Raw genomic sequence first — 18,055 nt, 5'->3', positions numbered from 1 at the left:
TACAGTAGAGTGTGCTCGACTGTGAAATATTCGCCACCCACTTTGAACAAAAGCAAAACAGTGCGATATTATTCCTAAAATATATGAAATTAATATAACCAAAATATCATTTGGTATAATTTAGTATAATATAGTATACCAAAAATACTAAATTATAACAAATGGTATTTTTGGTATGTGGTTATACAACTACACTTTAAATATACCATAGGACTACAAAATATACCAGATTGTCATCCAAAGCAACGTCTACTTTTTAAGGATCTTAGTAGCTTTGACGGAGAATCTGGCATGTTTTGTACTCTATGGTATATTTAAAGTATCTATGAATGTAGTACTAAAGAATGTAGTATTGAATATATACACATATATCAATTATAGCCCTTTGTTTATTTTAGTATTTTGCGGTACATAAATTTGGTATATTTTAAGAATAATAAAGACCTAACATATTTTAAGCACACTCGACTCTTATTTGTTTGCCATAGAAATGGATTTCATGAATAACTTCGACAACTTTTATTCGATCGAAACTAATTCAGGAATCATAAATACTGTAGTTATAATTGTAAAATCGCTATAGAATCTATTAATGTGTATGTTATTTAACTTAGAGACTCTGTGGTATATTAATGAATTTTAAAGCGTAAAAATTTGTATGACATATTTTGGAATTTGAATACATTTGTTTTTCTTTGAATAATATTGCTTACTTTAAACCCCTTTTTACACTTAACTAAAAGCTCTTGCTCCTTGGCGATATAATATTTTATATGGCTGTTACATATTTTGTAGGTAGTTTGTCAGCAGCTTGTAGTGCATAATGTCACCAAGCTAGTCGACGACTCAATTAGCTAACCGACGGATATGTGCTCAATCAGGGCTCATTCATTAGCGTACAATATATGCGAGTAGCAAACGATATACTACTATATATAGTATATATTCATAATAAAGAAAAAGTGCAAGTCTGACAGGAAGGTCCAAAGTGTTGAAAAGCCAATTAGCGTTGCTTTGCCAAATGACAGGAAGGAAGCCATAACCACAGCAGCTGCTGACGAGGCTGAGGCGGAGGCGGAGGCAGAGAAAAAGAGGCGCAACCACAGCAGCAACAACAGCAAACAGCAACAGCAAAGCGTGGGTGAAAATGGCAAATGGTTGACGATGAAAAGTTGCAAATTTATGAAAAACCGCACGCAGAAAGAGCGAGAGATAGAATGAGGCATTCAATCAGTCCATCAGTCTGTCAGTCAGTCAGTCAGTCATTCAATCAAGCAGCCTACTTGCTGAGCTGAGCTGTGTGTTAACAGGTGTTGCGTAATTTTCTGCGTCATTTAATTAAGCCGATTCACTGCAGCTCGTTGAAACACTGTGGGTGGCAAGTAGCAAGTGACAAGTGTGGCAAGTGTGGCATGTGTGGCAGGCTGGGCTTAGGCGGCTTAAACTGCCAGGGTAATTAACTCACATGTTCATGTTCATTATTCATAATGTTTGCCTTAATTATTTATTCATAATGGCTAATAGTGTTTTGGGTGGCTTAAAGGTTAGCTGCTTACGGCATAAATATGTATGTAGTTGCTATCATTAATTGGCCAAACATTGATACAATGTCTGCCACACAAACTTAACTTAAGAGCTGGACTTCTTAATTCTGGTATCAGCCAGAAAGCAGGAAACAACTTGATCCACATTCTCCGCATCGTAGAGCGTCACTTGCAGCCTCGTTGGCACCTCGGGCTGATTGCTGGCCACAGGCAGCATTAATCTATAGGTGACATCCTCGCCAGCATCGAGGGGACAAAAAGCGCCATGCAACAGATTCTGGCACACATTGCCACGCTCGGAATCCAATTCATAGGGAATGGTGACACCCAACGAAGTCAGATGCACTCGCGCAGTTAGTTGACGCATTGAGTTGCGTGCTGAAGAGTAAAAAATTCAAATTAAAATATTTTCAATTTCAATTTTCAGCTGCTTGACTCACTTGCTACGAATTGTATGGCAATTGTGGCTTCCTCGCCTTTGGTTAAGTCACATGGCAGCTCATCGCAGTCATTGATTTGCACCATCAGCGGCAGCGGATTGCTCTCATTGGCACCTAAATATAATCGCATTTATTAGTAATCCATTGGGAGTTTCTTCCTTTAGTTTACTCACATTGCCTCACTGGGGTTTCGGCGGAGGTAAAAGTCCAATTCAATGCCAAGATCAGGCAGGCATAGACAAAGAGTTGCTTCAGAGACATTTTGTTTTTTTGGTATAATTTTGTTTTCTTCTGCTTAATTGCAAGTGCTTTCTTGGGAAGCTAATTTGATTGTAATTCTATTGCCCAATAATCGCTGACTTTTATACCCGGAGAATCCACTTCAAGGCTTCGGTTCATTTGTACCTAGAATGAAATCTAATCGCTAATCTTTATAATTACCCTAACGGTTTATGTTAAGCTTATCTGTTGCCAAAATTCGGTTAACAAGTTGTCTGCCTATTCCGTCGTTAACTCTTTTGCCAATCGAAGTTCAGCTAATGGTGATAAGCCGAGTTTAATCAAAATAGAAAACAACAAGTAATTTGAATAGTTATTGCAGGAGATTCCTGAAGAGTCGGCAAATTTCTTAAAGAGATACCAAATTGTAGCTAGCTATGAAGGAAATTACAAAAAAAAGTGAAAAGATGCACTCAAAAATGTGAAAGTACAAATCAATATAACATATTTACATTATTAGAACATTGCATATTATATAAATAATAAATGTTCTACTAAGAGAAACTTTATACCACCAAAAAACTAATAATAATATTAATAACAAATGATATAAAGTCGGAGTAAAAATGTAGTATGAAAAGTAACAAATATTCAAAATTGATTTTAACATAACAAATATAAATTTGTCAAAATTTTACTTAAATGAAGTGGATTCAAAAGAAATGTGTTCAAGACAAATAATTCATATTAACAATGCAGTTGAAAATAACGGAGACAGAAAATCAATTCTTGGTAAAAATTAAATTAAACTTAGCAGCAGACTTTTTCTTTTATTTAAAGAGATTTATTTCAATTGAATAGTAACTTAATAATACAGGTTTGCATCTCAAATGTAAACCAACCATGTATTTAATGATAATAAACTAAATAAATTTTATTTTGTATTATTAATGATTTAAATATTAAAATAATATCCATAAATAGCATTTATTCAATGATTTAAATTTTAAAATAATATATATAATAACATTTACTCAGTTTCAGAATTGATTCAAAAACTAGTAATAACTGATGTACTGACAATGCAACTTTATTAGACAAGTTGCTATCGCATTAAGTGACCGCAACTTTTGTTATTGTTTATGAAATGTAGATATTATTTTTAGCTACTGGAAACACCTGCTGCCCATTAAGTGGTTGCTCGGTCCGAGTGCCCGCACACCCAAGAAATCGCACATAACGCACACAATCCAGATAGGAAGCTCGGTGCAAACGAACTCAGTTGGTCCGGTTTGTGATTAGCTGCTGGATGAACCCGAACACCTGTTGTTCAACGTCGGGGCTGTTTGGGTGCAACTGAACGTGTTCTGACGTGCTCTGACGTGTTATCTAAAGCAGCGATAATAAAATTAGCAAAGCGATTAGCAATTGATTTGACTTCGAAGAGTAAACAGAAGCGTTCAAATTTTTCGTTGCATACTTTTAGGCTGTTCTGCAACCCCAGAGAAAAAAGCTTCGCTATGCACTTGTGTTTGTGTTTATACTTATGCTGCCTGCCTGCTACTGTCGCCGTCACATTAACGTCAATTTATATGCATAGCCAATTTGAAACAAGTTTTATACAATTTCTTACACCCACTTGACTTTACAAGGGCAACTGGCAGCATCAACCAGCAGCATCTTTGTTAAGGGGTGAAGTCTGTATTTTTTTAAAGGCCATCAGCAACAGCAGCCACTTGTGCCTAAATTTCATCAATATTTTCATATTTTTGGCAAATTTCAACTGTTTTATATGCAAATTAGTAGCAACGCGATTTCCCACAGATTGAAAGAGATTGCAGGCTAAGTAACTTGATTTGCTTGTTTCCGAAAATTGTTTTTTAAATGTTTACGTCTAGCTTATTAAAATGCCTAAATGATTGCCAAAGATCCAGAGACCCACTCTAAACATAAAGTGGATGTTTGAGCATTCAAGTGCTTGGACAATTACAATAATTTGCATTTGCTTAATTAGCCCGTAGCGTCAACGAATGTTGGAAAATCATTTCACAGATTTCAGGGGTGTCGATAATTTGACATTTGAGAACTCAAAAGTAAATTCAATTTAAATATAATAAATTCAGAAATTGTTGAACATTTTTGTTATTTTCTCGGAATATAATTAATATATGTTATTTTCTTAATTAGCAACTATACATAAATATAAATCACTTGTCATATGTGGAACTATGTAGCTAAATGGAATTGAAATTTAAAAAAAATTAAGAAATTCCTTTAATAATTTAATCAGAATTTTACGCGAAATATATACAATTAAAAAAAATAATAAATTAAGTATATATAAAAGATATATTAGTTAAATTTGTAGATTGTATGTATGTATACTTTTTATCGTAATGTTAAAGAAGACTAACTATTTTTTCCGAAAGACAAAATTTCATAAGACTTTCTTATAAATTATATAAACAAATAATTCTTTATTTTTTAAATACTTACTCTCTAAGATTACTTAATTTCGTGCAATATCCTCACATTCTCGTAGTCAATATCTTGTTATATTTTAATAAAACAAAAAAATGTGGCATTTTAAATGTTGAACAAAATATAAAACTGTATTGAAAATATAATTTATTATGAATACTTAATCCTTTACCCTAAAATATATTTTCTTATTGCCCCATAACATGAAAAAAGATTAAGTATTAAGAATTATATCAGCATTCAGTTTAATACAATTTACAGACACACAAATCATTGTTTAAATTTTTGACTTTCTAAGATTTCCCAATTCCCCACTTATGAATAATCAATCCTCTGCAATTTCTCACATGCTCAATTTCTCACATGCTCAAGTCAAGAGTTTTTCCAAGGAAATTGAACAACAGAGAAATGTAGCATTTTAAATTTCTTTGAAAAAATAGCAAACAAGTGTTCACATATGCGTCAAAGGGCATTTAAAACTGTAATTTTGAAAGAGGTAAAGGAAAGAGGAAGGTAAGCAAATTAAGTTTGAAAAAAAACACAAAGAAATTACTAAGTACAATCTTAATTGTGTATACAGACTTCGGCATATTTATGCAAATATAAAGCAAAACCTTTGGCAGGCTGACGACAAGAAAATATTTGTGCATATTTCAGGTGAAGCGAAATTGCGTTTGCCAGGACGAAGGACGTGGGGACAACAAGAATGAGCTACAAGCATACGAGGACATTGAATGCCAACACGTGAACTGCGCTTTCAACAAAGCAGCAAAAGCACAAAATTGCTCGACAGCAAAACTTGTCGAAACGCATGTTCTCTTGATTTCGGGAAACATGAATTTTGCATTCATTTAATTACAGCACGATGTGGAAGAAGGAGAGCGAAAGGGGGCTGGCAAATTAATTAGTGCTCTTGGCAGGCGAGTAAGCAGGAGAAGTAAAATTTAATAATTTTTGCATGACAGCATATGCAAATTGCCGTAACGGCAAAATATCAAAGTGTGCGGCAAGGCGGAAAACTACGCACAGTACAAAATTTTCTGCTTTCAGCCAGGTGAAAATTGCAACAGCAAGCGAAAGCGTAAAAACATAACTCAAGGGCAGTTGGTCAACTGACCAAAAGGAACGCAAGAACTTCAGATTGTTAAAACACAAACAGTTGAATGCACTCGAAAACTATTTTCTACCCCCAAATAAAAAAAATTAAGTAAATTACTGTCGAGTTTGCTCGACTGTGAAATACCAGCTACTCATTTTCAAAAAATAATAAAATATACTACAAATATACCGAATTAATATACCACAAAAATACTGAAATATCCCAAATGCTTTATTTAGAATATTGAAGATTACATCAACAATTATACACCAAAAAATATACTAAATACAATAATATACCGAATGCTATATTAGCGATGTAGTATTATATTGAAAATAAAACCATACACAAGAAATATACCAAATACAAAAAGTCAACTGTGTTTGACTGAGATACCCGTTACTCATTTTCAATAAAACCATGCATTAAAAATATACCAAAAATATACCAAATACAAAAATATACTGAAGGCTATATTTGGTATATCGATGTAGTATTACATTGACAAAAAACCATGTACTAAAAATATACCAAAAAATATACCAAATACAAAAATATACTGAAGGCTATATTTGGTATATCGATGTAGTATTATATTGAAAATAAAACCGTACACAAAAAATATACCAAGAAATACCAAATACAAAAAGTCAATTGTGTTCGACTGTGAGATACCATTTACCCATTTTCAATAAAACCATGCATTAAAAATATACCATATACAATAGCATACCGAAGGCAGAATGAGGCATCTTCGACCCCATAAATATTTTAGATCATCAACAGTCGACACAATATATCCATTCTTGTCTGTCTGTCTGACCATTCATGAAGCACTAGATCGCTGAAATTACAAAGTTATTATACTCTTCTACCATATGAATAGCGGGTATTAAAAGGGGTTGCTCTCACTCAGTCACCTGTTGTTTGAAGGCTATCTGCTCAATGACAGCTGGGCGCACACAATTAGGCGTGACATTCGGAAATTCCTATATTAATTGACAACACACGACCATGTCATCAAATATGCTTGTAAACTTTTAATGAAAAATTAACAACACGACAAATCAAATTGTCGCCTAATTGAGACACAATGCACAACCAAACTGGCAACCAAACGCAACTCGTCGGCTATTAAATTACGCGTGTTGAAACAGACGACGTCACAGCGGCGATTGGCGTCGATTGAGCTGACTCGGTGTCAGAGGGACGGGGTGGGGGGGTCAGAGGTCAGAGCTAGTGACACAGCCCTGTCCAGGGCTCGGCCTGGGCTTGGTGTGACAAATCGCTCGGCTCTGACGCTGGCATGTTTGTTGTCAGCTTTGATTTGACAAATTAATTGGGTTTGATTTCACAAATGAAGGCTGCAAAGTTTGTCTTTATTTCGTTGAATTGAACAAAATTAAGGCAACATTTATTACACATTTAATTAGTGCTATGAGTCAATTATTAATATTAACTTTTCTTTATATCAAATTGCTGCAGTTTAAGTATGCTATAGCTAGCGACTTACTTTGAAATTCCTTTGCTATACATTTAATTATTGGTTGAAGTCTTTTTACTTACTGGAAGCTCGAGCGCACAAAAGTATGCTACAATTTTTTATACCTAGACAAATTGTACCAAAGTGTAGCTAATCTTTATGGCTGTGGAACTTAAGCGTTGAATATTGAAATCTACAGATTAGACTATTTGAATTATGAGCTGCAATCTACAGAGGAGACAACATTATTTATTAATTATTATTTATTAAAATGCACTTAATTTAGATGAACAAATTTAAAATATTTTATTGTATTTATTAAGCAAGTTTTTTAATAAGATATGACATTCTAATATAGTTGTTTGTAGTTGGACCAAATTACATATTAGACTTGGTAAAGGGAAAATGAGTCAGCTATATATGGACTATATACATTCGGGACAAAAATGATATGATGACTCTTATTAGAAGGTCTACTGAATGAATTTATTTAGTTTAAAGTTTAATAAACGGCTTCTTAATGAAATTAGGTGCTGGCCAAATCATTGCATACAATTTGGTATATATAATTTATAGATATATTCTATTACTATAAATTAATCAAATCTTTTCTTTTATTAGCAAATCTTTTGTTCTTTAACAACTTTATAGATTTTTATTCTTATTAAATTTATATTAACCGTATAATTCATTCCACGAATTTCATGTTTATATGTCAAAAAATATGCTTTCGCATTTGCTAAAATGTTAATCCAAACTACAAAGCAAACATTAGCCGGCATAAATCAATATTTTCCCAAAATTTTTCCGAGATTAAAAGCTGCAAAAATGACAAACTGATGACAACTCTGGCCCTACCGGTAATATTGATTTCAAAAGGAGCAACGCAAAAATAAGCTCACAAAATCTTGTGTGTGGCAGAAAATACATTTGGGAATATGCAAAAAATCCGAAATAAAAGAGAAAAGTGCAAAGGGAAATCGAAAAACGGAAATGGGGTAAGTAATTCGCCTGTGTGAAAGTATGCCGCTTGGGCTGTCTTTTCTTTCTCCCAGTGCGCAGATTTTACGCTTCGGATAATTGCATTAGATGGAACTGAAAATAGAATACGATATATCGTAAGGCAAAAATCAATGCGAGGCCAATGATATTAATCAAATATTGTGGTTCCACAGCGAACGCAGCATAAGAAGCTAAAAGCCTTGAAGGAAATGATTTTGTATAGGATTTTGCCATTGCTTTGACATATCAAATAATGCCACAACAATTACAACAGTGCAGCATGTGACATCTCAGTGTCACACACGAAAGAGAGGAGAGTACATAGGGCAAGGACAGAAGACATCTAACGGGGGAGGGGGCAATCTGAGCGATTTCAAAAGCATATATGCGGAAATCTCATGCTGCGCTGCCCACATGTCTCACTCACCACCACCCGTAAAGAAACATTGCAAAAACCGAAAAGAAGAAAAAAGAAATAGTCGAGGGATGTTCATAAAAGTATTTGCCCATAACAATCACAATACTAGTCAACGCTCAGATACTTTTTGAGCCACCCTCGTGCACTTACCTTTGGTAAATTTTCACCGAGTTGCGGCAAAATTATATTTATCAGCTTACTTTTAGTCTGTTCTTCCTGCATTTTATTTTCGCTTTTTCCTTTTTGAAGTTTCATTGACAATGGTTTTGCTGCTAAAGTTTTGTTGACTGCGGGTCTAACAACTTTGTTGGGAGGTATGTTATTTTTTTTAAATATTTGAAGAATAGTTTGTAGTTTGTATAGTTTGATTTATATTGGTCCAATAATAATCAATTTTAATTTAAAAAATTCTTAAATTTTAGTAGAAAGAATTTATAAGTTCTTAAATTATAATTTTAAAGTCAGGGCATTTACCTCTTGGCTTCTTAATTTCTGTAAAGTGAGCTTGTAAGTAGCAAGATTGGTAGCTTGATTTTCGTCTGTTAAGGGATTTATACAACATTGACTTTGTACTCGGCGTTGCACGTGTGAGAATACTTGGAACTTGTAAAGTTTACTTCAAACGTCAACAAATTGCAGAACGCTGTTTGTAGGAGCATTTAACAGCATTTTATTGGTGAAAAATGTTAAAGAAATAAAAATATAAAGCAATTGAAACATAAACTAGCAAAAGCAAAGTTCAAGAAGTTTATTTTTTTAAGGATTATCCTAAATATTCTTGATTATTACAACCTTAATCAGCATATAATTCTACAGAAAATGCACTCAATAGATCGCGAGTCAATTTGGGCGTTCAACAAATCAAAAAGCACCTCGGTTTTGATAAGCTTATCAAACCGACGAAACTCACTCAAAGCAATTTCTACTGTCGACTATATAAACGAAGTCTGTATAGTAATTTGTTTAATCATTTCAGCAACTGCTTAAAGAAAGTCAATTTTAAAATTTTAAAAATAACAATGCAACAGAATCAACTAATCTTAATAAGCATTTTGCTCTTGGCTACGCTGCTAAATAGCGTTCAATGCGTAGATAAAGAACCCTCCACAGAAGTCAAACGGTGTAAGTTGAAGCCACTTTTATTTCCAAGCCAATATTAATGCTCTACTCTTTATTTCAGGCTCTGGGAGCAAACCTTTTCCCTTGGAAGTTCGTGTTCATGGTTGTGTGACGCCTCCGTGCAATGTCTTTAAAGGAACGGATGCCATTTTTGAGATTGATTTCGCCGTTGACAAGTTCATCACCAACATGACAACCTTGGTCAAGGCCACAACATTGGGAATTATAACGGTGCCCTATGAGCTGCCCGAAGATGTTGCCGATGTCTGCACCAATCTGATGTATGGCGCCTATTGTCCCGTTTATCCCACGGAGGATGTCACCTATCTATTCAGATTTCCAGTGGGAGAATATCCTGAAATTGGTGTGAAAATCGAGCTTTATCTGGCCGATCAGGATGGCGATGTAGCCACCTGTTTTTTGTGTGATATCAAAGTCAAGAAGAACACAGGCAGCACCAAAATGTATGAGTTGGACTTTCTGAACCGCAAATAAGCTTTACTCAACTATAGCCTCAACTGTGATACAAATACAAATATATATTTTTTTCGTTCAATAAAAAACTATGCAATATATCAAATAATATTTTTGATGTTGTCTTTGGGTAATTAGCGTTCAACAGCCTATAAATATCCATTAACTTATACGACTCATCAATGTAGATTGTAAAAAATAATCGTTTAAGATTTAATTTTTAAGTACAAACCATCATAAACGTTCGACGATCCCCACACGCAGTAGTTTCAAAGGCAATTGAGACGATAAATCTAAACGTAATAAGCTCCCGTATTGATAAGGTTCAAGTGTTTCTTCATACTATATGGTCCTACCACACCTGTTCGCTCAGTTACCTTGCCACACACCTGTCACCTGGAAAAGTGCTGTGAAGGCCGAAGGGAAATGTACCGAGACGACAATTAACAGAAGTAACAGCAACAAAAAAACCCGACTACTGGCTGAAGAACTTATCATAAATGCACTTTTCAGAATGAGTATCATCCTACACTGTAAAAAATCCAAGAATACCAGATATAATTAGCACGTCTTCAGTCATTAATAACAAAGTTAATGTAAAATTTATTAAAAAAAAAAAAAATATATTTAAAAAAATATTTGATAAACTACAAGATTTTTCATTGATTGCGACTTTCTGCACTTAAAAAAAATAATAAATAAATAAATAATATATAAATAAATAAATAATATACATATATGTAAAATAATTATTATGATTCCAACATAGAATTAGTAAGCACATAAACTCCTATCATCATTAAAAAGTATTATCAGCATAATACCAAATTGAATTACTTTTTATAAATATGAAATGTTGTACTAAGAATTTTATTTGTGTCTAGAAAAAATAAAAATTTATTATAAAAAACCTTGGAAATTGACTATTTAAGAGTTCTTCAGAAAGATGAAAAGACAAGCGATATTCGCTTACTAAATATTAATCCTAAGAAAATTCCCAGGAAGTTGGAAATGTTTTTAAATTTTTTCGAGTGTCGCTTTGCACTTAGAAATCGCAGCGATATCAACAACAATTGAAACCTTTTGGCCATATGGTCAATTCATACTACCTGCTGCCGGTCAATAAATGATTATCATCATTGATTTTATTAGCATTTAGGCTATACCCAGGCCAATCATAATAAATTTTCAAATTTAGGTGCAAATCGTAACGTCACCGACACATCAAAATCTAATCACTCTAATCATGCACGATTAACAGTAATGTGATTAGGCGGTGCACTGGAATGAAAAGTGTCAAACGATGACGTCGCGCCCAGTAAACAAAATCAAGTTATCTATTAGAAATTCGAAGTTTATTTAGTCAACAGCAAGTGCTTGAATCAGTCAGCTTATAAGTGTTGCGTCGGCTACAACTCTTTTGTTTAATATTATTCCTCGGCATCGTGTTTTTCATCGACTTCGACTGGTTGATCGATTTCCAAGACCAACGATGAGGGTCCCTTGCGAATTTTGCAGCTACAAACAAAGCAAGTGATCGTATTGCCATCGAGATCATTCAGTTGCACGGTAACATCGGTGGTAATTTCGGGAAAATCGGACTCAATATAAAAATTGAATCGATAGGTGACATCCTCATCCTTATCGATGGGGCACATTGCACCGTATAGCAAATTGTCGCACACATTTGAGACTTCCTCGGGCAAAACGTAAGGCAGATTCATGCCAAAAACTTTAGCTTGGACTTTCGTTGTAATGTTCTTCAGATTGTTTCGGTCTGTAAAGGAAATTATAAGTTTAAATAATTGAAGAGAAGTGAAGTGAAATATTTAATTTAATATATTTACCACCCAAAAATTGAACATCCATAATGGCATATTGTCCCTTATATACGGTGCACGGTGGCTCTTCACAGTCTGCAACTTCAACCTTTAGTGGGAATGGTTTATTTTTGCCTGCAAATGAAAAAGCTCTTAGTTCAGCACTGAAAAGTATGCAACATTTTTCGAACTGCTGCCGATTCCTTGATTAGGTTGCGAGTTAAGATAAGACATATCAGCAAACGGTACACTTATGTGATTTTAAAATTGTTTTATATAAAGACATAAATAAATAAAGAGTTGGGACTTTCCAGTGTCTTCAAAATATGTTTTTAATCAAAACAATAATAGGCGACCTTTGCCGCCAGCAACGGCGCGAAGCATTATAAAAAAAGTTACTAAAGATAGATATTTGACTAACAGGGAATAACATACGATTGAAAACTTTGGTTTTGTTTTGTTGTCAATAATCACAATGCTAGTTCAAGTTTTTCATTAATTACACAGTTAACACAGATTTAATTTCTAGAGTTAATTTGATATAAAAGCAATAAAAAAAAAACAACTTATCAGAGTTCTAAAAAAAGTTTAATTTTAAAAGTGAATAAACTCAACCTATGCTAAAAGTTCAACAAAATATTCAAGTGTCGAAAGTTCAAATGAATTAAACTTACATTCCTGAACTGTTGTGGCGCTGACAGCAGCAAACAAACACGCGAAAGTTAGCAAAGCAAAGCGAAGCATTATAAAAGTGATTTTTTTATTGAATGTTAGCACAATAAATCGACAGCAGCGTAATACAGTGAATGAAACTATTGCGGCAATGGAGCAACATTAAATAGCAAAACCATCCACAAAGTGATGACCAAGCTGTGAGGTTTATCAAACGCCTAAGCGGATGCCTATCGACGGCGGTTAAAATGTGCAGGTGTGACAAGAAGTTGGAAAAAACCAACAACAAAAAAAGAAAAAAAAACAATAATAATGAAATACATTGTAGTCTGCAGGTGTACAAATTGTTGTGTCAGAATCAGTAAATAACGTAAAATTTGACTGATAAGTGTTGAGGCAGTAACTTAAAGACGCAACACAATCACAATGCAAGGAGACAATTGTCGAGATTAGTTCTTGAAGTGTTCAATAAATAAAGCCGGCACAGCTGATCAGATTGTCGACAACTATTTTTAAATACAATCTAATGAATCGTTAACCGGAAGCACTTAATTTGCATATTTTTAAATCAACTGTCGATATAACAAGCAAGCGGTGTCTATCGCTCAGCCGCCACATGTTATCGATATGTTTAGCGCTATTGTCTGGTCATATTTTTGTATGTTTGAGCACAGTTTTTGTTTACATTTAGCACATAAAAGCGAATTCAAATGTTTTGTGAGAAAAATAATGATTTACGTGATTTGGTAGCCAAACATCCTGGCCTCCAAGTAAAGCACATCAAAAATAAAGCCTATGTTATTAGTGGAGTCGTCTTCATAAATGAAAAGTGGTTAAGATTGAAATTGTATTTGCCGCATTTTCCAGAGCTGCGCGACTTTCAAGTGCATCTGCAGCAGCAACTGGAATACAAACTCTACAACCATGCCAATCTTAAGGTGCAGTCGGACTCCAGTCTGGAGGATTTGCTAGTGCAGCTGGCCAAAATGCTGCCGGCGCCAACTGTAGTGGACAACGCCCAAAGCAAGCAACAAAATATCTATGCTGAGATTCTAAACCTGCACAAACCTCAAGAGTATCGACTGCAGTTAGATGATCGCTGCTCCCGAATTCGGTTCAGCAATTTTGCGGATTATGATGCGCATTATCTGGAGCTGGAGTTGCCATCTTTGCGTCCTTTGGAGCACAGCCTACCCGACTGTGTTTCCCTTGGCGAGATGCTGGCAACAAGTGCCCGCTCACTAGGAGATGCCTTGGCTCTATATCTAAGGCTGCTAGATGAGCTACGTCCCTTCTACGACAGCTTGGCGGACATTGATGAACTGTGTGATGTGTTGGAGCCATCACCCATTACCACAAAGCACAATAGTCGCGTCTTTCCGCTCAAGGACCGTGTCTATTTGAAGCTCACCATCGCTGATCCTTTTGCCAGCTACGGTTCCATGGCGCTGCAGATTATTGGACCCACTGAGGAAGTGGCACAATTGCGACACGTGCTGAGCGATGGACTCGGCAGCTGGGACATGGAACTGGACATGCATAAGAATCTCTTGCGCATCTTTGATTTGTGCTACTTTCCCATGCGCGGTGATCTTGGCCAGATGCAGGCGGCGAGTGAGGAGGAGCAGCATTGCAATATTTGCTATGTCTATCGCTTGGATACGGGCGAAGTGCCTCTTGTCTCCTGCGACAATTCGCGCTGCGTGCTCAAGTGTCATGCTGTATGTTTAAAGGAATGGTTTGATACGTTGATCGATGGCAAAACATTTCTGGAGGTCTCATTTGGCCTCTGTCCGTTCTGCAAGGCGGTGAGTTAAGAAAACTTCATTAATAAGTAGAATACATAACTAAACTTTATATATTTACAGAAATTATCTACCTCATTTGCTGCCTTATTGAAAACTTGAATGTCCTCAATAACTAAACAATATTGTCGGCAACAAAATGAAATCCATTAGAGAGTATCAATTTTAAATTATCTACCTCAAAAAACTCAAGCTGAATCCTTGAAACCTCTAGAAAACCAAAAAGAATACGAAATAAAAAAAATTAAATATGGTTAAATTATAATATATAATATTTATGACCCGAAATATCCTGTTTTCATTATCCTCCTCCCCCTTATCACCTACCTTTAAACCTAACCAGTAACTTCACAACATCAAACCCTTTCTTACAAATAAAACTAATAGTTTTTCTTAATTATGGTTAAATTTTAATATAACTTGGTAAATCAATCTTAATGTTCGCATACACACACATTTTAGTCCATTCTCTATTCAACCAGTTCAAATTTCCATTCAGAAATAGAAAAACCCAAAAAAGGAAATTAGTATAATTATTTCTAGGAGAAAATTGTGAAACGAATTTTAAATGCTCTACGCTATGTTTGCTAGAGATTACGCAGCTCCAAAGATCCAACGGGTCGACGTCGTCGTGGACATCGACGACAACAGTAGCAGAATAAACAATTGAAGCCGCCGCCAATGCGTTTCACTAGTCGCCAGCCTCATTCCAATTCTCTAGAGACGAGACGCATAAGATTACGGACTACAAAGGTGCTGCCATTGTTGGTTGGCGTTCGCTCACTGGTTCTTCCGATGCGGACACTGGAACCAGCCAGGCCAAAGAAGACCTTGGGCGCCAAATTTGGTTCGACTGCCTTGAATTCCCAACCCACATGCTGAGCACAGAACTTGCAGATAATAATATGCCACTGATAGCCAGGGAACCAACTGAACTCGGTGGATGGTTCACCGCTATAGCCAATGGCATGCGAGATGACGCGATAAACCGTATTCGTCTCGTGAATATAGCCACCTAAAAGAAAAGATTCGATTCCGATTAGTTGAAAGTTAGCGAGACAATAAATTTGTAGTCATTACCTGAATTGCAGTATTGTGTTTGCACGCCATGCTTGGACATGGCAAACAGATCGGAACAAGAGGCCAAACTGCTGTTGCAGTAGCGACAGTAGAAGAGCGATTCCTGCTTCAATGTGGTGCCAATGAGCTGCAGTCTTGTGTTCACTGAATTCGTAAGGAACGTCAAACGCATCATCTTCTCGGTCAGATGCAGATTGCGTACCAACCAAAAGGACAATTGTATGGGACACCGGGGCATTGTGTCAATCTTGTGAATTTCTAGCTTCTTGCGTGCCTTCTCTATGATATCCTCAAACGAATACTCCTGACACGCCTCCAGTGGCCAAGGCGTTGTCGTCAACTGATAGCGTTGGAACTTATCCTTCATTGAGGGTATATCACGAAAACGATTCAACGAGCCCATGTCTAGGCATTTCAGCGGCTCGGGCAGGAAATATTCTGGCAAAATCTTGACCTTGCTGTAGCACTTCATGGTCGGATTGCGTGCGATATACTGCGGCGGTCTGAAAGGATTTCTGAGCAGCAAGTAAATGAAGCTTCCATCTAGAAATCTACAAATCAATTAACTCACCCTTGTATGTCGTCGCAATTGATAACAATGCGTTGCAGGGCACGAGATTTGTAGAATACCAGATGATTGCCACTCTCGCCCTTCTCATAGATCTGACATGTGACGCCATAAAGCTTGTGGGGATTATCATCGGGTGGCTGCATCAATGGGAAGCCTACGCCAAAAATGACGCCATCACGTCCCGCGTCATTAACTTCTTCATCGATGATGCTGCCATTTATCATGAAGGGCAACACTTCACCGGGAAACAAGATATGCTGGTGCATAAAGATGAGCATGCGATGTGTGCTTCCCACTTCCAAATAATCCACGCCAGGCACACGATTCAAATTGTTGCCAAAATACGAATGTTCTGCTGGCAAATTCGTGTCGAAGCGCACATCGTCGTTCATCTCCGTGTCCATTGGGGGTGTCTCCACTTCGGCTGTATCCTCGGCAACAGCATTGGCTTCATTGGTAACACGATTGCGTATGCGATCTTGGCTAAAGACCATGCTCCGCACACGCTGCAAAAAGTTCTCGCGTCGCAAAAAACTCGAGATTCCGCCATCCTGGGTGCGTGCCTGGGACACAAGCATATCGACAGCAGAACGCACGCGGTTCGCTGGTATCATCCAGCGAGGCATGGCCTCTATATCGGAATCATCTGCAAACAGAAACAATTCCAGTAAAAGAAGTTGCACGATAAACAAATTAGAGCTTACCTTCGCTGCCTGGACTACCCAGAGACATGTCGCTGCTGATGCTATCACTACTGGCGCTGTCCTCGGGCATTTCTGCGATGTGTGGCTCAACTTCCTGCTGTGGCTCCGCTTCCTGTGGCAGTTCCTCCACAGCGGGAGGCGGTGATGCACTTGCTTCTGCTTCATCAGCAGCTGCTACTGTTTCAACAGCAGCTGCTGGTGCTTCATCTGTAGTAGCATCTGGCTCATCTCTCAGTGTGTCGACATCACGTATTAAATTTGTAAAATCGCTGACCTCAACGACCATGTCATCCACTGCCCTAAGCATATTAGTAAGTCGATCTGTGCTATTGTGATATACTCTATGTGCAGTATCAAATTGTGTTCTAGTATCCGAGGCAGATTCTGCCTGTACCGACGGATGTGCCGCTGCAGCAGCGTTAGCAATTGCAGGATTTGACGCCTCGTAGGAGGCCGCGTCATGGCCAATAAGATAACTAAGTTCCTCGACCATATTTTCCACTCCTTCAAGCATATTCTCAAGTCGTGCTCGGCTATGTTCAGTTATCGCTTGTACTACAACATTCTCCGCCTCCGCCACGGAACTCGCCTCTGCCACTGTCTCTGTCTCTACCACTTGCATGTCGTCGCTTGCAGCAGCAGCGACAGCAAGTGCAGCGTTTGACGCCTCGTTCGAGGTTGCCTCATCGATTTCTATGCGTGTTTTAAGCATATAAGACACTGTAAACTATTGCATAGTATTTTCACACTCACCTGCCGTCTCTTCCTCATCCATTTTATGCGATTATGGCTTTTATTTTTACAATTTACGACAAGAAATGATTACTCTTGAATTTTCGCTGCAGTTTTGCTGTGTTATTTTGATATGTATACAAAAGCACAGCTGAAGGTTTCGTGCCAGGGTTGCCAAATGACAGCGCTAAGTGGCAGAAATAAAATATTTTACTAACACAGTATACCTTGTTAAAAAAATTAAATTTGTAATATATTGCCAACATGGCAGTAATTTAAAAATAATGATTTTTATTAATGTATAATATAATCAGCTGCTGCGTAGTTTCGTTTATAGCACGCTGGCAGCTCTAAAACCGATTGAACATTCGTTACCAGTCACACTGACCTGC

General features: G+C 36.6%; 5 protein-coding genes across 8 annotated transcripts; 2 read left to right on the top strand and 3 right to left on the bottom strand.

Annotated features, from left to right (window-relative positions):
- Window positions 1-1,499: 1,499 nt before the first annotated feature.
- On the bottom strand, window positions 1,500-2,249 carry LOC117575301 (NPC intracellular cholesterol transporter 2). The gene is made up of 3 exons (XM_034259451.2): window positions 2,158-2,249; window positions 1,985-2,098; window positions 1,500-1,922 (listed from the first exon to the last, which is right to left on the bottom strand). The coding sequence occupies exons 1-3, from the start codon at window positions 2,243-2,245 to the stop codon at window positions 1,630-1,632; spliced, it is 495 nt and encodes a 164-aa protein (XP_034115342.1). The 5' UTR covers window positions 2,246-2,249; the 3' UTR covers window positions 1,500-1,629.
- Window positions 2,250-9,668: 7,419 nt separating this feature from the next.
- On the top strand, window positions 9,669-10,741 carry LOC117574706 (uncharacterized). Its single transcript, XM_034258619.2, has 2 exons — window positions 9,669-9,808; window positions 9,867-10,741. Exons 1-2 carry the CDS (start codon window positions 9,706-9,708, stop codon window positions 10,298-10,300), a joined length of 537 nt encoding a protein of 178 aa, XP_034114510.1. The 5' UTR covers window positions 9,669-9,705; the 3' UTR covers window positions 10,301-10,741.
- An 878-nt stretch (window positions 10,742-11,619) lies between these two features.
- On the bottom strand, window positions 11,620-12,897 carry LOC117573918 (mite group 2 allergen Gly d 2.02). The gene is made up of 3 exons (XM_034257431.2): window positions 12,774-12,897; window positions 12,127-12,234; window positions 11,620-12,056 (listed from the first exon to the last, which is right to left on the bottom strand). Exons 1-3 carry the CDS (start codon window positions 12,841-12,843, stop codon window positions 11,710-11,712), a joined length of 525 nt encoding a protein of 174 aa, XP_034113322.1. The 5' UTR covers window positions 12,844-12,897; the 3' UTR covers window positions 11,620-11,709.
- Window positions 12,898-12,926: 29 nt separating this feature from the next.
- LOC117573916 (E3 ubiquitin-protein ligase FANCL) lies at window positions 12,927-14,782 on the top strand. 2 transcript variants are annotated; one of them, XM_034257429.2, is made up of 3 exons: window positions 12,927-13,027; window positions 13,639-14,579; window positions 14,640-14,782. In XM_034257429.2, the coding sequence occupies exons 2-3, from the start codon at window positions 13,758-13,760 to the stop codon at window positions 14,676-14,678; spliced, it is 861 nt and encodes a 286-aa protein (XP_034113320.1). In that variant the 5' UTR covers window positions 12,927-13,027; window positions 13,639-13,757; the 3' UTR covers window positions 14,679-14,782. The 2 variants fall into 2 exon arrangements, with proteins under 2 accessions (XP_034113320.1, XP_034113319.1); XM_034257428.2 differs by lacking the exon at window positions 12,927-13,027 and having other exon boundaries at window positions 13,423-14,579.
- Window positions 14,783-15,093: 311 nt separating this feature from the next.
- On the bottom strand, window positions 15,094-17,986 carry LOC117573914 (protein cereblon). 3 transcript variants are annotated; one of them, XM_034257425.2, is made up of 6 exons: window positions 17,685-17,983; window positions 16,932-17,624; window positions 16,228-16,873; window positions 15,657-16,171; window positions 15,361-15,591; window positions 15,094-15,293 (listed from the first exon to the last, which is right to left on the bottom strand). In XM_034257425.2, exons 1-6 carry the CDS (start codon window positions 17,704-17,706, stop codon window positions 15,268-15,270), a joined length of 2,133 nt encoding a protein of 710 aa, XP_034113316.1. In that variant the 5' UTR covers window positions 17,707-17,983; the 3' UTR covers window positions 15,094-15,267. The 3 variants fall into 3 exon arrangements, with proteins under 3 accessions (XP_034113316.1, XP_034113315.1, XP_034113314.1); XM_034257424.2 differs by having other exon boundaries at window positions 15,094-15,591; window positions 15,657-16,159; window positions 17,685-17,986; XM_034257423.2 differs by having other exon boundaries at window positions 15,094-15,591; window positions 17,685-17,982.
- Window positions 17,987-18,055: the final 69 nt, after the last annotated feature.

This window comes from Drosophila albomicans, chromosome 2R (genome assembly GCF_009650485.2).
Source record: "Drosophila albomicans strain 15112-1751.03 chromosome 2R, ASM965048v2, whole genome shotgun sequence".
Classification (NCBI taxonomy): Eukaryota; Metazoa; Arthropoda; class Insecta; order Diptera; family Drosophilidae; genus Drosophila; species Drosophila albomicans.
Note: the sequence above shows the minus strand (reverse complement) of the source record. Positions and strands in the feature narration are given on the sequence as shown.

What these genes read in the sequence shown, in the direction of transcription:
- LOC117575301 (XM_034259451.2), bottom strand. Translation starts at nt 2,245, where the DNA reads ATGTCTCTGAAGCAACTCTTTGTCTATGCCTGCCTGATCTTGGCATTG. An exon ending in CGAAACCCCAGTGAGGCAAT is followed by an intron (nt 2,099 to 2,157) that starts GTGAGTAAACTA and finishes GATTATATTTAG; the next exon opens with GTGCCAATGAGAGCAATCCG. An exon ending in TGCCATACAATTCGTAGCAA is followed by an intron (nt 1,923 to 1,984) that starts GTGAGTCAAGCA and finishes TTTACTCTTCAG; the next exon opens with CACGCAACTCAATGCGTCAA.
- LOC117574706 (XM_034258619.2), top strand. Translation starts at nt 9,706, where the DNA reads ATGCAACAGAATCAACTAATCTTAATAAGCATTTTGCTCTTGGCTACG. An exon ending in CTCCACAGAAGTCAAACGGT is followed by an intron (nt 9,809 to 9,866) that starts GTAAGTTGAAGC and finishes TCTTTATTTCAG; the next exon opens with GCTCTGGGAGCAAACCTTTT.
- LOC117573918 (XM_034257431.2), bottom strand. Translation starts at nt 12,843, where the DNA reads ATGCTTCGCTTTGCTTTGCTAACTTTCGCGTGTTTGTTTGCTGCTGTC. An exon ending in CGCCACAACAGTTCAGGAAT is followed by an intron (nt 12,235 to 12,773) that starts GTAAGTTTAATT and finishes TTTCATTTGCAG; the next exon opens with GCAAAAATAAACCATTCCCA. An exon ending in GGATGTTCAATTTTTGGGTG is followed by an intron (nt 12,057 to 12,126) that starts GTAAATATATTA and finishes TTTCCTTTACAG; the next exon opens with ACCGAAACAATCTGAAGAAC.
- LOC117573916 (XM_034257428.2), top strand. Translation starts at nt 13,482, where the DNA reads ATGTTTTGTGAGAAAAATAATGATTTACGTGATTTGGTAGCCAAACAT. An exon ending in TCTGTCCGTTCTGCAAGGCG is followed by an intron (nt 14,580 to 14,639) that starts GTGAGTTAAGAA and finishes ATATATTTACAG; the next exon opens with AAATTATCTACCTCATTTGC.
- LOC117573914 (XM_034257423.2), bottom strand. Translation starts at nt 17,706, where the DNA reads ATGGATGAGGAAGAGACGGCAG. An exon ending in AATTGCGACGACATACAAGG is followed by an intron (nt 16,172 to 16,227) that starts GTGAGTTAATTG and finishes CTTGCTGCTCAG; the next exon opens with AAATCCTTTCAGACCGCCGC. An exon ending in AACACAATACTGCAATTCAG is followed by an intron (nt 15,592 to 15,656) that starts GTAATGACTACA and finishes CTTTTCTTTTAG; the next exon opens with GTGGCTATATTCACGAGACG.